Source organism: Gossypium hirsutum, chromosome A07, assembly GCF_007990345.1.
Source record: "Gossypium hirsutum isolate 1008001.06 chromosome A07, Gossypium_hirsutum_v2.1, whole genome shotgun sequence".
NCBI classification, from domain to species: domain Eukaryota; kingdom Viridiplantae; phylum Streptophyta; class Magnoliopsida; order Malvales; family Malvaceae; genus Gossypium; species Gossypium hirsutum.
In genome coordinates this window covers 29,067,230-29,084,507 of record NC_053430.1, presented here as the reverse complement: position 1 = coordinate 29,084,507, position 17,278 = coordinate 29,067,230, and the positions used below count along the sequence as shown (strand labels likewise).

The following is a 17,278-nucleotide window of genomic DNA, read 5'->3' as shown; positions in this document are numbered from 1 at the left end:
AAGTAAAGAGAATTTATTTTTCAAGTATAAATTCTATTTTCTGGAAAAAATAATTCTATCAGTTTCTATTGAGAGAGAAATACTTTCCTACTGAAAGTAATAAATCTTTTTTGGTTCTGTGTTTGGTTCGTAATTGTTTGAGCCTATAATCGAAGCAATTTGTGGTACGAGAATAGCAGAGAAGACTGTTCAGTTGAAATCTAGGAACGTCTAGGATCAGTTTTGCAAAAAGCACATGTATTTTTCAGAAAAAAGTTTATTGTTATAAATATCACAAACCAGCTTGGTTTTCAAATTTTTAATTTTTCATTGTGACAGAAAGCCATTTTTTGAACAGGATTTTTCCAACACAACCACCTAAGCCAAATTAAGACTACTTCACCCATGCCAATCTGCCACCCCATTCCCATTTCTAATAATCGTAGTGCACTCCAAATGTTCTGCTAAGTAAGTGATGGGTAAGCACCTAGCCTTGATCTCATGAAATCCTTCGTTGGGAAATATTTTTCTTTTAGTATCCTTGACACTATTAAATCTAGTTGCGTTAATAAATGCCAACCTTGTTGAACCAGTAACGTAATATTAAATTTCCCCAAGTTACGAAAGCCCATACCCCTATCCTCCTTTAATTTCAACATATCAAGCCAATTGCACCAATGAATACCACACCTAGATTGTGAATGGTGCCTGTAACGCCCTAAAACCCGGTCTAAAAATTTAGACCGAATCATGGTATAATAGCCTGATTTTGGGCCTAGTCAGAATAGTAGTCTTGGGACCACAAATATGAAGTTAGAGAAATTATTTTATTATTATTTTGATATTATGACATGTTTTTAAGAGTGCATGAAAAATTTGGTGAAATAATTTTAGCGTTTGTGAGCTTAATTGCGTAAAAGGACTAAATCACACAAAATGCAAAAGTCCTTTTTGATAGCTAAAAGCGCCAAATAGCTAGAGAACCTAAATTGGGGGTCTTTAAAGGGCAATGAAACCCTTTGGGACTAAAACAGGAGTAAATAAAGAAAAGATGATATCATCCCTTTTTCATCTTCTTTCTCCACAAAAAATAAGCCATTGAAGGGGGTTTGAAAGCTTGAAAATTTTAGCAACTTGTAATCCTCACAAGTAAGTGATTTTGATAGTTTTTCTTGATGATTTTTACATTTTTGAAACCTTTGAAGCATGAGCTTTTAAATGAGGGTACTATTTTGCAAAATATTAAGAGTTTAGGGTTTTGCCATAAAAATATTTGTAATTTTTTCTGAGTCTTTAAAGAAGAAAATGAGTCTTAGGTGTCTAATAAACAACTTTTGTGAAAGGTGTTAGCATGAAAACACCTAAAAGGGCTATTTTGCATAAGTTGTAAAATAGATGATAAATGTGTGAAATAGTGGGAATTTGGAGTTTCTATAAGAGTAGAAAATGTTCGGCTAGGCTTAAGATGTGAAGAAATTCGATAAAAATCGATTTTCGAACCTAGGGGTAAAATGGTCATTTTGTCAAAAGCTAGGGGCAAAACGGTCATTTTACCAAAGATATGAATTTTTGATTGCTAAATTTTATTTAGTGACTAAATAAGTGCATTTTGCAATTATAGATCAAGAATCACCAAATCCGAACTTATACTAGGGGAAATCCAAGCAAATTGATTAAATCGATTAGTCGCCACATTTTGTAATCCGAGGTAAGTTGTATGTAAATAATACAACTACAATGTTAATGTATGTGTTGAATTGTACTTGAATTTAATATAGCATGAATTGCTTGATTGTGGAATTGAGAAAGCATGATGGTAATAGAGATAGTAGAGTCCCTGTTTGAACCTAGAAAATAAATCGTATATTCATGCCATAACACATGAGTTATTGTGAACTAGTGTAAGACATGTCTGGGACATGTATCGGCCACATTATGAGAGCCAGTATAAGACCATGTCTAGGACACAGCATCGACATTGAGACGAGTGCTAGTGTAAGACATGTCTGAGACATGCATCAGCCTCGAGACGTAAGTCAGTGTAAGACATGTCTGGGACATGCATCGGCTACAAGATGTGTCAGTGTAAGACCATGTCTGGGACACGACATCAGAATAGATATGCTAGAGCTTGTGTAAGACCATGTTTGGGACACGACATCAGAATAGATATGCTAGAGCTTGTGTAAGACCATGTCTGGGACATGGCATTGGCACCTTCCCCCATGTTTGAAGCTTAATGAATATCTAATAGTGTTCCAAATGGTTCAATGGTGAAAGTTATGGTTTCAAGTTAACGAGGAAAGTATAACTGTGTTGTGAGTGGTATAGGTACTTGTTTAGTATATAGAGAATATGAGCCCATTTTATGATATACGATGTGTACTGAATATTGATGAGTAAGTATTGCTTATGCCCAATTGTACGCTATGCTCTTGTTGATGAATAGTAAAGTTATGTTGTATATTCACTTATGTGCAACTTACTAAGCTTTATGCTTACTCCCTCTCCTTTTTCATTTTCTTATAGTGCCGCCTATCTAGCTCAAGGATTAACGGAAGTCAGAGATATCGATCACATTATCAATTGAAGCATTCGGTATAGTTTGATTTATATTTTTGAATATGGCATGTATAGGGAACTAGACTTGTGTTTTGTGTCATTATCAATTCGGCCAAATGTGTTGTCTTAGGATAAATCTCTCATTCTGTATTAAGCCTCGAATTATGGCTAATATCTATTTTGATTTATATACAAGGATGTTATCTTCATAGATGAGCAAAATGTACTCATGGAATATTGTTTATTGTGGCCGGTTTGGTTGAATGAGATAACCTTATATTGGTTTTGGTTGCTAATGTGTAGGTTGTGTAAGTAAGGGTGGCAAAGAGGCTTGGTAAATATCCTTATATTCCCCACATGGGTAGACACATGAATGTGTGTCTAGGCTGTGTGTGACACACGGTTTGCCCCATGGGCGTGTGGTTTGATCGTGTGTCCCCTGCACATAAAAATTTCAAGTCAGAATGCATGATAGTAAACACACAGGCAGAAACACAGCCGTGTGTCTTAGCCATGTGAGGGACACGGCCTAGCACACGGGCGTGTGCCTTAGCCATGTGACATTTTGGGGATGCTGACGTCAGAAAAAGAATGTTCATGTTTTTGCACACGGGAGTGTCATGGCCATGTGAAGGACACGGGACAGGAACACAGACGTGTGCCAAGCCATGTGAAAACCCCTAGAGGTGTGCATTTAGAATTTTTTTCCACATGGGTAGAGAACACAGGCGTGTCCATATATTGCTTAGGCCATGTGAACCACATTGGCCATCAACACGACCATGTTGAAATGGCCACACCGTTGTGTTTCCCTTTTACACAGGCGTGTACCCTGTTTCCAAGTCAAATTTTTTATAGATGGTTTAAGGATCCGGGCTAATCCAGAATAGTTTTCAATGGTCAATTTGGGGCTCGTAAGCCCATAATAAGAAGTTAAAAGTAGAAATTGAAAAAGTTCTAAAATGGGACCAAGTCTAGGTGACTTGGGGAACGTTTGTGTACACGAGATCGAGTTAGGTAATGCCTTGTATTCTGCTCCGGCGTGGGTTACGGGTATGAGGTGTTACACATGGAGGTTACATTTGCCACCAAAAGTGGTGGAAACAATAACTTTAATTCAAACCAATAAAACCTTTTTGTTCATTGTGTTTGAAACAATATTAAACCGGCATCAAACATTCAGAAATAAATCCATAGTTTCTAAAGTTTAGTCCGCAGTTTGTAGAATTGTCTTACAAATGGACTTAAAGTTTACCGTACAAAACTTGTGAAATTTTACTTAAACCGAATCAAATTATATCTATCCGAGACCTCCAGTATGCCGAGTCCAGCTCCAAAACATAGAAAGTACTTGAAAGGAAAGACACTACAGAGATGAGCTACGCGAGCTCAGTGTGAGTCCGAAATAAGAATAGACGACAACAGACAGACACAATAAATACTTCAGACAAGCATGTGTATAAAAATATCACTTACGAAAGTCTCAATCAGTATATCAAACCACATAAATGATTTTCCAGTCATACGCAAACATCAGATCAAATTACATGACATTAACTGTGTTGTCAATTACCAGAAGTTCACACAAACAGACAGAATGTTCTAACAAACAGATATATATTCAGATGCGAATAGATGCACACGTCAAAATCCCATCCTACTAGCCGAACACTTCGTCTATCCAGCACACCATATAAGGGTTATAGTAGGCCCGTCCACCATGCACACCACATAGCACCATAATAGGTTTATCCACCAAACACACCACAACTTGGAACTATGCCACTTAAGTAACTGTATACAGCTGAGCTGATATACGTATAGGATAGTACGGTAAACTACTATACAAAAGTATCGTAGTTAAAATTGCTAAGTCTGTCTTCCTTCTCTTCATAGTTAGATCCCAAATGTAACATCCCGAAATAGGGCCTAAACGGAACAATGGTTGCGAAACCACGAATTTGAGATAGAAAATTTTATTACAATTAATTTTATGATTTACCGAGTGATTAGATGCATGTGTTAGAATACCAATAAGAAATTTCAGTGATTGCATATCCGATTTGCATATTAGGGCTTAATTGCAAAAGTTGATAAATATGAGTTCTAAATGCTAAGGGATTAAATTGAAGTGCATAATTGAAGTAGAGGTCCTTAAATGGCAATTAGACCATTATATTTTCATGGACAAAAATGGATATACATAGGTAGAAATAACTAAAAATTTTAATGAAGGGCATTTTAGTAAAGTGTCAAATAAAAGAATTAAAAAGGAAAAAAGATGGCAAAAATGTGCTCATCTTCTTCCTTAGGCCGAATTTCCAGCGTTCTCCATAGCTAGGAATAAAGAACATTATTCCAAGCATGAATTGACGGAGAAGTAATTTCAGAAAGTCCCGGTTGAACCTTAGGAATGTGTAAGATACAAATATCATGACATTAGGGTTTAATGATACCATGTAAGAACATGCCAAGGCATGGTAATTGGTAAGGTTTCTAAGGCAAGGATACCATGTAAGACCATGTCAAGACATGGCATTGATAAGTTACTATAAGGCAAATGTCCCATGTAAGACCATGCCAAGGCATGGCATTGGTGAGCTCATAAGGCAATGATACCATGTAAGACCATGTCGAGACATGTCAATGATAAGTTTCAAAAGGATACCATGTAAGACCATGACAAGTCATGGAAATGGTAATGTACTCATGTATCCTTAGTATTCCAAGTGGTTCAACGGGAAAATTTAAAGAGAATATCAAGGTAAGGTAAGGTAATACGAGTTATACTAAAAAAGTAAGACAAGTTCATTATAGAAGAGCAAAGGTAAGTATATAATGTTCATGTATGCTTGGTAAGGAAAAAAGTAAGTAAAATGTATTAATAAATTTGATTAAGTAAGTAAGTATTTAAGTAAGTGAGTAAGTGAAGAAGTTTAAAAAATGTCTATGACAATAAATGAAGTTGCATTAAGTAGTATCATGCCAAGTAGTAAGATAATTCTTATCAATGTTGTTATTTATTTGCATGCAAACTTACTAAGCTTAATGCTTACCCCCTTTATTTTCCTTATTTTTATAGTTTTTTCAAGCTAACTCTCGGATCGTAAAGTACGTCGGAGGTCCGGGCACACTATCACAAGGATTATTTTGGTATAGCTAGACGTTTCATTTTGAGTATGGCATGTATATCATCGTAGCCATTTTGTGTGTATGATCTTATGATATAGCTAATGAATGGTATGTAAATGCTTGATAATGATTAGCTATTGGAATGGCTAATCAGAGACATGTTTGGTGTTATGTATGCCTAAATGCTAGTTATTTCATGGAAATCATGAAAAAGGTGAAATTAACTTTAAAACAGAATCGGATAGCAGTAATGACGTGAATTTGAAAAATCACTAAAGATAGTATAAATGGATTTAGATAGTGAATGAGATATATAATTAAAGCTTATTGAGTCTATTTTCATATGAAAGAAACAGAGTAAAAAAAGAGTTATATTTTATGAGATATTTAAATTTTGGTGAGATAGGGTCAGAGTGATTTCTGAATCCCCTATTCTGACTTTAGAAATTCACTAAAAATTGTAAAAAAATAATTAGGAGTTTAAGAGAAATAAACGACATGATTATTTGAATTCTGTACAGGGAGAAAATTAATTCGTAGTGAACAACAGTCAGAGCAGCCTAACTCTAAAACAGGGGAAACTTTAACTAATAAACTGTACTAATTGGCTAGACCAAAAATTCTAAAACAAAATTAGTAAGAAGATATATGAGTCTAGTTTCAGAGAAAATTTATAGATTTGAATTTCGAGTTTCGTAACTCGAGTTATGATTTATTTAGTGACTATGACGCAGATGGACAATTTATTTATGAAAGATGAAATAAATTGTTTTAATTTGTTTAAGTGATCGAAAATTTTTTATTGATTCCGATTTGTTCCCAAACCGTTTCAATTTCATGTTTTAGGGTCCCGAGAACCCTTTTTAGGAACATATTGAATGAACGAAACTAAATTAATTTTAAAAGTAAATTTTTATGCCCCTAATTAGTAAACTAAGTTCGGTAACGCCTCGTGCTCGACTCCGACAACGGTCTTGGGTAAGGGGTGTTACACCAAAATTTTCATGCTATGCTACAATGCACATATTATGCAGAAAATATACAGAAACATACATTAACATTTCTAGTTGAACAAGTTCAAATTTGATTACACTTATGCTCTAGTGTTCAGTTATGGCAAAAATAATAAACTCATACTTATTCATCACATAAACGAGTAATAACATTAAAGCCCATAAACGCATGTATATATACGAATCAAACTAAACTGAGTCCCAAACACACTTACCAAGGCTTGACCGAGGGTTGGATTACACAAAAACATAAAATAGATAATTTATGACTCAAAACAAAAATTTTGCAAAATAGGGCCACATGGTCGTGTGGATGTGCCCAGGCTGTGTGGGGGTCTACACCCCCATGTGGAGGCTACACATACCCGTGTGTCAGCCTCTATAACTCACTGTCCAAAAATGCTAAAAATAAAGAGTAGAGGTGACACGGCCGTGTGGAGATCTCACACGCCCGTGTAGGTCACATGCCCGTGTTGCCAGGCTGTGTGGCACCAAAATTTTCCCAAAAACCCTAATTCCCAATTTCACATGGCCGTGTGAGCCACCCATGTGGGGCACTCGCCATTGAGGCCACCTGTGTGGTCACAAAACCACACCGAAATAGCCCGAAATTCATACTTTTGATGCCGAAACGATTCCCAACACTTGGTAACCCAGAAATATATCGAAATATGCAGAATATCATGCAATCCATCAACAACTCAACACTAAAAATCAATAGTTTCAGAAACACGCAAGACAATTGAATTTCACTTCAATTCTTTACCTAAGTTAAACCGTTTCAGAACACACACCTTAGAACGCGATATAAAGCAGCCCTTTGACAAAATGAAATGCACAAAGATGATCTTCTTTGACAGAACGATAAATAAATTCCGCAAAACAGAAGAAGGAAAAACAAATGCGATTAAAATTGGAATGAATAGAAAAAGGGAACGACGGGGAAGAAAAAGAAAAGTAAAAGAATTTCAGAACATAAACTTCATTTTTCTATTTAAAAAGTTAACTTCCCTTTTTAAGACAAAATAAAATAACATAAAAATAATTAAATGACAAAAACATTCATTGGGATTCAAACACGAGACCCAGAGATACACTAACACACTATTAACCACTAGACCAGTAGGCCTATTCTGACATTAAAACTCGAAGTTGAACCCAAATGTTTAACCCACTTATTGACCTTAACCACAAACATCAAAACTTCTAACCCCAGATTCCGAGATGTTACAGTGCCACAAAAAATTACCAATAATGCTTTCCAAATATTTACAAAGGCTTGATGGTAACAAAAAACATTATCTAGTACATATAGGTATTGCTTGTAGAATCGATTTAATAAAATTTTCCTTACCTCTATGAGACAACAAATAGACATTCAGTTGTTAAGACTAGCCCACATTCAGTCCTTCAAACCTCGAAAAGCCTCTTACCTCTTAAGCCCTACTATATTAGGAAGCTCCAGGTAATTCTCCGAGTTATTAGTAGCTCAGATATTCAAGATATGAAAGACTAAATCTTTGATAATAGTAAGGACATTGGCACTAAAGAATATCAAAGATTTCTCAAAGTTCACACATCAACTCAAGCAAGCCTCACACTTCTTAATAGTATCATGCATCACCTTAGCTCTTACTTCAGATGCTTCCCTATATAAATTACTATTATCTACAAAAGAAAAAGTGGGATACTCATTGTAACACCCCTTACCCGTATTCGATGTCGGAATAGGGTACGAGGCATTACCGGACTTATACACGAGCAATCATGCAGAACCGAGACATAATTTCCACTTAAATTTAAAACTTTTCAACAACACTCGTATCGTCCCATAAACGAGCCTACGAGGCCCAAAACATACATTAGGAGTGGTTTGGGACTAAACCGAGAACTTCCAAAACTTTTACAACACTTAGAAAATTTTCATGCTTTGGAGGGTCACACGCCAGTGTGGTAGGCCATGTGGCCCCACACGCTCGTGTGGCATGGGTCACGCCCGTGTCCTCAACCCGTATAACTCTCTGATTATGACGTCATCAACCAAAATAAGGTCACACGGCCAAGTCACACGCCCGTGTGCTCAATTCGTGTGACGAATTAAATTCTAAAATCAGGTGCAGACTTCACAGGGCCTGAACACACACCCATGTCCTAAGGCCGTGCCCTTCACACGACAGAGAAACACACCCGTGTCTCTGCCCATGTGTTTACTACTGGGAATTCTGTTTTACATTAATTAGGATGCAGGGGACACACGGCCGGATCACACGCCCATAGGGCAAACTGTGTATCACACACGGCCTAGATACACGCCCGTGTGTCTACCCGTGTGGACTACATTGAGGCTATTTTTCAAGCCATTTGACACCCCTTAAATGCTCATTCACTTATTCAAATTTGATGGCATGCAACATAGTATAATTAGACACTCAAATACTCAAAAACATGATTAACCTATGCCTTTGTAATGTCAACATATCTCCTATCCAAACCATCATGCTTTCATATGGCATTCCACATCAATTTCATATTCATTCATCTTGTTAAACCTAATCCAATTTACTCAACTATACCATAGTTTTGGTCATATTTATTAGCCATGCTTCATTTATTTAGCACAAGTGCCATTCATCACACATCTCATCCACAAGCAATTATGTCAAGCATAATACATTACATGCATGCATAACTGGTTAGGGTTACAGCCCAAATAATCAATATGAACCGTATCACATGGCCATATACAAAATTATTCAAATATTACCATAAGTCAACACATTTGGCTACACCAATATGACATATAACAAAATACCAAGTCCTTATACATGCCATACTCAAAATGTTGAGACTAACTATACCCAATGTCCAGGTGATAGTGTAATCGAGCCTCCAACGTCTTTCAATCCTCGAGCTAGCTTGGCGATACTATAAGAAAATGAAAGAGAGAGGGGAGTAAGCATAAAGCTTAGTAAGTTCACATGCAAATAGATAACAACATAATCATATATATACAAATACCATTAACTTAGCATAATTTACTTATGTGTTATCGTAAATTCATAGGCATAACTTAAGTTTGAAGACATAACTTACACATTTTCATTCTTACCAAAAGTTCATCACATACCGAGCTCATTCATATGAGTTTTTCGTACATACCTGTACCAACTCATAACACATTGTCATATTTCCTCATCATTGATTTACTTGTCGAATAACTCACATGTTTACCCATTGAACACTCGGAATACTATTGGATACACAGAAGACTTGCACATAGTGCTTCAAACGTAGTCACATGCTACCTCACATCACACTCGTACATTGCTCGCTCTCGAGCTAATCACGGGCCTGCTTACATAAGCTAACAGTCAGGACGTAACTACTCGGGTTGCTCACACAAGCTGACTGGTACCGCAACACATGCCAGGCTACCCAGCCACCGGTAGAACGTACAAGACTAGCACCCGGATTCTCACAATCAAATATACATATAATTTTATGAGCTCATAATTACATATTTCCTAGTGACATGTCACTTGTATCTTAACTATTCCTAAGGTTCAAATGGGATTTTCTCGATGTGTCATCTTTGTCGAACTGGTTCACAATGTCATTCTTATTGACCATAGTATCATTCATACACTCATTGTAACAATTAAACGTAGAAACTCCTACATTAATAAAGCATTAAAACATGATACAATATTAAATTATTTACACATGAACTTACCTCGGTACAAAATATGGACAATTAATTCGATTTAATCTAAAATCTTATTCTTTCCCCGGTCTAGTTCTGGACTCCATTTTTCTTGATCTATAATAGCAAATTCAGCTCATTTAATCATCACATTATTCAATCAGTCCAAAAACTATATTTAGGTAAAATTATGATTTTGCCCTAAATTTTTTACATATTTACAAATTAGTCCTTAGGCTCATAAAATGTAATGTGTTCATTTTCTTTGTGACCCAAGCCTAGCCGAACCTATGACATACTCATAACAACCCACATTTCTCATTAAATCATACATCTTACCACCCATTTTAGACCTTTTACAAAAGGTCCTTTTTAAGTGTTTTCATGAAAAACCACTTAGTAAAAGATGTTTATCATGCATTAAACTTTCATATTCCTCTATTAAACACCAAAATACATGCATGTCACACATGGGTAAGTTTTTGAACATGAACCCTAGCTCAAAATAATGGTAGAAATAGCTAGATCATGCTTCAAAGATCATAAAAATGTAAAGAACATTAAAAACGGGGATAGGATTGACTTACTTTCAAGCTTGAAAATATGAACAAAACCCTAGCTATGGCTCGAAATTTTCTGCACACTAGGAGGAAGATGGACAAGATTTTTGACTTATTTTTCACTTTTATTCTTTTATTAACCAAATGACCAAAATGCCCTTAAGGCATTTTTTTCAAAATTTTTCTATTCGTGCCCATTTTTGTCCATAAAAATAGAGATTGGGCAAATTGCTATTTAAGGACCTCTAATTAATAATCCAAAGCTATTTCATACTAAAAGCTTCTAGAAACACATACTTTGCAACTTCTTCAATTTAGTCTCTAAAGTTAAATTAGACACTTTATCAATAGAATTTCTTCATGAAACCTTCACACAAGCATGCAATCATATCATAGACCTCATGTGAACCATAAAATAATTATTTTTACTTCAAATTTGTGGTCTCAAAACCACTATTTTGACTAGGCTCTAATTCAAAATGTTACAATTCTCCCCCTTAAGGATTTTCGTCCCCGAAAATCTTACCGGTGAAAAGGTTTGGGTATTGGGTTCTTATGTTTTCCTCCGTTTCCCATGTAGCCTCTTCAACCCCATGTCTTTTCCATAAAACTTTCACAAAAGCAACACTTTTGTTTCTCAATTGCTTGACTTCCTGGGCCAAAATCTCTTCGCCATAAGTCATATTCGGTTGGATCTCGACCTCTGTCGGTGAAACCACGTACAAAGGATTAGATCGGTATCGGTGCAACATAGACACATGGAATACATCATGAATATTTTCCAATTTGGATGGTAAGGCTAACCGATAAGCAACCGACCCTACTCTCTCGGTGATCTCATACGGTCCAATAAAGTATGGACTTAGTTTGCCTTCCCTACAAAATCTCTAAACCTTTTTCCATGGAGAACTTTCAAAAATACCTTATCATCGACCTAAAACTCAATCTCTTTCCGTTTCAAACCCGCGTACGATTTCTGTCTATCCGAAGCGGCTTTCAAACATCACGTATTACCTTTACTTTTTCTTCGGTTTCTTTGGCTAAATTAACTCCGTGAATCTAATTCTCTCTGAGTTCGGTCTAATACAAAGGCGTTTGACACTTACGTCCATACAATGCCTCATAGGGCGCCATTTTCAAACTCGACTGAAAACTGTTATTGTAGGCAAATTTTACCAACAGTAAACACTTTTCCCAATTACCTTGGAACTCAATGACACAACACCGCAACATATCTTCAAGAATTTGAATTACTCACTCAAACTGACTTTTGGTTTGCGGATGGAAAGCGATACTAAAATTCAATTTTGTACCTAAAGCCTCGTGCAACTTCTTCCAAAATCGCAAGGTGAACCTCGGATCTCTATCCGATATAATCGATAAAGGCACTCCATGTAACCTCACTATTTCAGAAATATACAACTCGGCTAGCTTGTCAAGTGATAGTCGATACGTACCAGTATGAAATGAGTCGACTTTGTTAATCGATCAACAACAACCCATACAACATCTTTCTTTCTCGGTATCAAAGGCAAACTCGTTACGAAATCCATAATAATACGGTCCCATTTTTACTCGGGAACCATCACAGCCTGAAGAAAGCCTGAAGGTACTTGGTGTTCAGCTTTCACTTGTTGACAAATCAAGTATCTCGAAACGAACTTAGAAATATCTCTTTTCATATGCGGCCACCAATACAATTTTTTTAAGTCATTGTACATTTTTTTGCTACCTGGATGCATAGACAAACGACCACTATGGGCCTCAAGAAAAATCTTTTGAATCAACTCAGTATTCCTAGGAATACAAATCCTATCTGAGAACATTAAATAACCATTGGAACTAATCCGAAATTCTGATTCTGTACCTGATTCACATTGAAACCTTTTGGGTTGCAAATCACCATCATTTTGCTGGGCTTCATAAATCTCTTGAAGAAACATTGGTCTAGCTCTTAACTCGGCTAGAATCGAGCCATCATCTGCTAAGGCCAACTGAGTGTTCATAGCCCTCAATTCAAACAAGGAATTCTTACTTAAAGCATCGACGACCACGTTCGCCTTTCTCAGGTGATAATAAATCACCAACTCGTAATCTTTTATCAACTCCAACCACCTCCGTTGTCGTAAATTCAAATCCTTTTGAGTCATCAAGTACTTTAAACTTTTGTGATTGGTGAATACTCAACTCTTCTTGCCATACAAGTGATGTCTCCAAATCTTTAATGCAAACACAATGGCAGCTAGCTCCAAATCATGTGTCAGATAATTTTTCTCACGTGGTTTCAATTGCCTTAAGGCATAGGCTATCACTTTGCCTTCTTGCATAAGCATACAACCCAATTCATTTAAGAATGCATCACTATAAAATACAAATTTTTTTCTCGACTCGGGGCATGTAGGTTCCAGATCCAAGTGGTAGTATCGAAGAGATTATGGCAGATCATGTTCACCAAGAAATGACCCGAAATTTGATCTTGGTCTATTTGAGATTGTTCTTTTTAATCGTAATCAAAGATGTTTTCTTGTCTCTCGTTTCTTTTATGAATAAATTGAAGAACCTAATGGTAGAAAAACCTTTACCACATTAGGCACTAATTTATTTTTAACGTTTAATTAGATCAGGTAATCATTCAAATTGAGAACAGAAGCTCGTTCCTTTTTGTTTCCCTATAATTGGGGCCGTAGAGCTCTATCCATTTATTCACTCGACCCAACTTTGAATTCAATTCATTTTTTTTGTTCCGCACCAAAAATTCAAAAACGGTTTTTTTGGAATGATCCGGAAAAAAAAGGATTCTTAGAATTCTCCATTGCTAGAGGAGGATTTATTCAATCACATAGTTTGGGCGGTGGTAAAAAAAAACATGCTTTTTTGGGGAGAGATACTATTTCACCTTCACCAATCGAGTCGCAGGTATCTAACATATTCATATCTAATGATTTTCCACAAAGTGGTGACGAAAGGTATAACTTGTACAAATCTTTCCAGTTTGCAATTCGATCCGATCCATGGTATGTGTATCTTTTTTATAGTTGAGGGGGGACAAGGCAGCTTACGGTGAGGAGGGAAATACAATACATACACCCCATTTCGGCTTTGGCGATTGCACTTTCCATCCCTTACAACATACTGGAGCTTAAGTCAACAATGCTTTAAATTTCTCAAAACTCTGTTGGCACTTTTCTAACCACTCGAACTTGATATCTTTTTGCAACAATTTTTCATTGGAGAGGCAATCATAGAAAATCCTTTAACGAACCTTCGGCAATATCCAGCTAAGCCCAAAAAGCTTCTAACCTTGGATTCATTTCTCGACGGTTTCCAATCAACAATGGCTGAAATCTTACTCGGATCAATTCGGATCCCTTCCCCCGACACAATATGCCCCAAAAATCTGACTTCTCTAGGCCAGAACTCACTTTTGCTAAACTTAGCATACAACTGCTTATCTCTCAAGGTTTGCAAGATAGTCCTCAGATGATCGGCATGTTCAGACTCGTCACGAGAATAAATCAGGATGTCGTCGATAACACCACAACAAATTTATCCAAATAGGGTCGAAAAATTCGGTTCATTAAATCCATGAAAATCGCAGGAGCATTCGTCAAACCAAAAGGCATCACTAGAAATTCATAGTGACCATATCTTGTCTGAAATGCAGTTTTCAGTACATCCGAGTCCTTAACCCTCAACTGATAATAACCGGACCTCAAGTCTATCTTAGAAAATACTGTGGCTCCCTTCAATTGGTCAAATAAATCATTTATCCTCAGCAATTGGTACTTATTCTTTATCGTCACCTTGTTGAGTTGTCGGTTATTAATATATAGCCTCATCAAACCATATCTCCTTTTCACAAATAAAACTGGTGCACTCTACGGTGAATAACTAGGTTCGTGAAACCTTTATCCGTCAACTTTTTCAACTGAGCTTTTAACTCCTTTAACTCCATCAGATCCATCCTATACGAAGTAATCGAAATAGGTGCAGTGCCCGGAACAAATTCGATGCCAAACTCAACTTCCCTAATTGGAGGCAATCCGGGCAATTCTTCTGGGAACACATCTGGATATTCGCATACTACCGGTACTAACTCAATTTTGAACTCAGACTCCTTCGTATTCAACAAAAAAGCAAGATAAGCTATATAGCCTTTTCTCAGACATTTTTGAGCAGTCATAGAAGAAATCACTACAGGCAAGCTATCCTATTCATCTGATTTAACTCGAAGAATATCACCACTTTCACATTTCAATTTAATGATTTTCCTTCTACAGTTTACTATTATATCATGCATGATCAACCAATCTATACCAAGTATTATATCAAATTCATCAAACTGAAAAAGCATGAGATTAGCCGGAAAACAATGACCTCTAATCATTAAAGGACAGTTCTTCCATACTTTGTCAACTATCACATGCTTGTCTAAAGGGTTTGACACTTTTATCACAAATTCTGTAGACTCAATGGGCATCTTCATGCTAGATACCAATTTCACACATATATACGAATGGGTAGATCCCGGATCAATCAAACCAACAACAGAAGTATCATAAAGAGAAAAAGTACCCGTAATCGCATCAGGGCATGAAGTCTCTTCGCGAGCGCGAATGGCGTAAGTCCTTGTAGGTGCTCTACCCTTGGGTCTCACAGTTGGTTCTCTAGGTGCACTCTTACTACTCGTTCTATTTCTAAGATTCTTCTGTGGTTTCCCTCTAGAAGTAGCATTGCCTGATCTTACACTTTGAAATTTTTCCTTTTCAACCGTCTCAGGACAATTCTTGGTAAAATGATCGTGTGAACCACACTTGAAACATGCATGGCTATTCATCCAGCATTCACCGAGGTGACGCCTGCCACAATGTTGATACTCAGGTCTATTAGGTCAAACATTACCCACACTCGCTATCGAAGTAGTCTGAGCCTTATAACCCAAATACTATTTCCCATGGTTCCTGATTGAAAACCCAGCTGAAACACTCGATCGAGTATTAAACTCTCTCGGTTTCTTAGTTGAAGACTGAAATGATTTACCCATCTGTCTCTTTTTCGAATCTCGAGACTCAAACTCAGCTTTTCTCTTCTCTTTAGCCAATTCCTTGGCTTTACAAGCTCTCTCTACGAGCTCAACAAATTTTCTCAGTTTAAGGACACCCACTAACAATCGGATGTCTTCATTAATCCATCTTCAAATCTTTTGAACATGATGGCCTCAGTCGATACACATTCATATTCTGTTACCGTCATTCGACCATGTTTTAACTTGAGGAATTCCTTCCTTTTCTGATCAATAAATCTCTGACTAATGTACTTCTTACTGAATTCTTCTTGGAAGAATTCCCAATTAACTCTCTCCCTTGGTACCACCGACATAAGGGTGTTCCACTACTGGTAAGTTGAGTCTCTTAGAAGGGACACAACACACTTCATGCATTCCTCAGGTGTGCATGATAACTCATTAAACACCCTAATGGTATTCTCAAGCCAGGATTCTACCTTCTCAGGGTCATCATCTTCACTAGCTCAGAACTCTTCGGCTCTTTATTTCTGAATCTTATCAACTGGAGCTCTATTCAGTCTCACGAAGTCCATACCTTGGGGTGCTACGGGGTTAGGTTGAGGAATAGGTGGGGGTGGAAGGGGTTGAACATTCGGGTTCGTTCGAACAAACTCTGTATACCAAGCATCCATCATATGGAGAAAGGCTTCTCTGCCTCCTTCTCCTCGACTAACTGTAGGGGGTCTACTATCAGACAGCGCTGCCCCTTCAGCGGGTGCAGGTGCGTTACTTTGAACATCATCTGCCACTACTTTGTTAGGATCCATTTACTAAATGAAAACACATTTCAAAATCATCAGGAGTCTTCACACTATCATAATATATTTATGGCGTGTATATCTAGACTCGTACACATGCTATGTTAGTCCAAGAATTGACTAAACCGTAGCTCTGATATGACTAAATGTAACACCACTTACCCGTGTTCAAAGTCGGAATAGGGTACGAGGCATTACCAGACTCATAACAGAGCAATCATGCAGAATTGAGACATAATTTTCACTCAAATTTAAAACTTTTCAACAACATTCGTATCGTCCCTTAAACGAGCCTACAAGGCCCAAAACATACATTGAGAGTGGTTCGGGACTAAACCGAGAACTTCTAAAACTTTTACAACACTTAGAAAATTTTCATGCTTTGGAAGGTCACATGCCCGTGTGAGTAGGCCGTGTGGTCACACATGCCCATATGACATGGGACACACCCTTGTCCTCAACCCGTGTAACTCTTTGACTATGACGTCATCAACAAAATAAGGTCA

The 17,278-nt window shown here is 37.0% G+C and overlaps 1 protein-coding gene across 1 annotated transcript; it reads right to left on the bottom strand.

The window, feature by feature from the left end:
- Positions 1-15,159: 15,159 nt before the first annotated feature.
- LOC107955830 (uncharacterized) lies at positions 15,160-16,781 on the bottom strand. The gene is made up of 5 exons (XM_016891621.1): positions 16,670-16,781; positions 16,550-16,627; positions 15,923-16,112; positions 15,525-15,808; positions 15,160-15,260 (listed from the first exon to the last, which is right to left on the bottom strand). The coding sequence occupies exons 1-5, from the start codon at positions 16,779-16,781 to the stop codon at positions 15,160-15,162; spliced, it is 765 nt and encodes a 254-aa protein (XP_016747110.1).
- Positions 16,782-17,278: the final 497 nt, after the last annotated feature.

Excerpts from the sequence above, each read along its gene's own strand:
- LOC107955830 (XM_016891621.1), bottom strand. The coding sequence starts at position 16,781 with ATGGATCCTAACAAAGTAGTGGCAGATGATGTTCAAAGTAACGCACCT. Across the intron at positions 16,628-16,669 it reads AGTTAGTCGAGGAGAAGGAG|AGTTTGTTCGAACGAACCCG; the intron begins GCAGAGAAGCCT and ends CTTGGTATACAG. Across the intron at positions 16,113-16,549 it reads TAACCCCGTAGCACCCCAAG|TGGGTGTCCTTAAACTGAGA; the intron begins GTATGGACTTCG and ends TCCGATTGTTAG.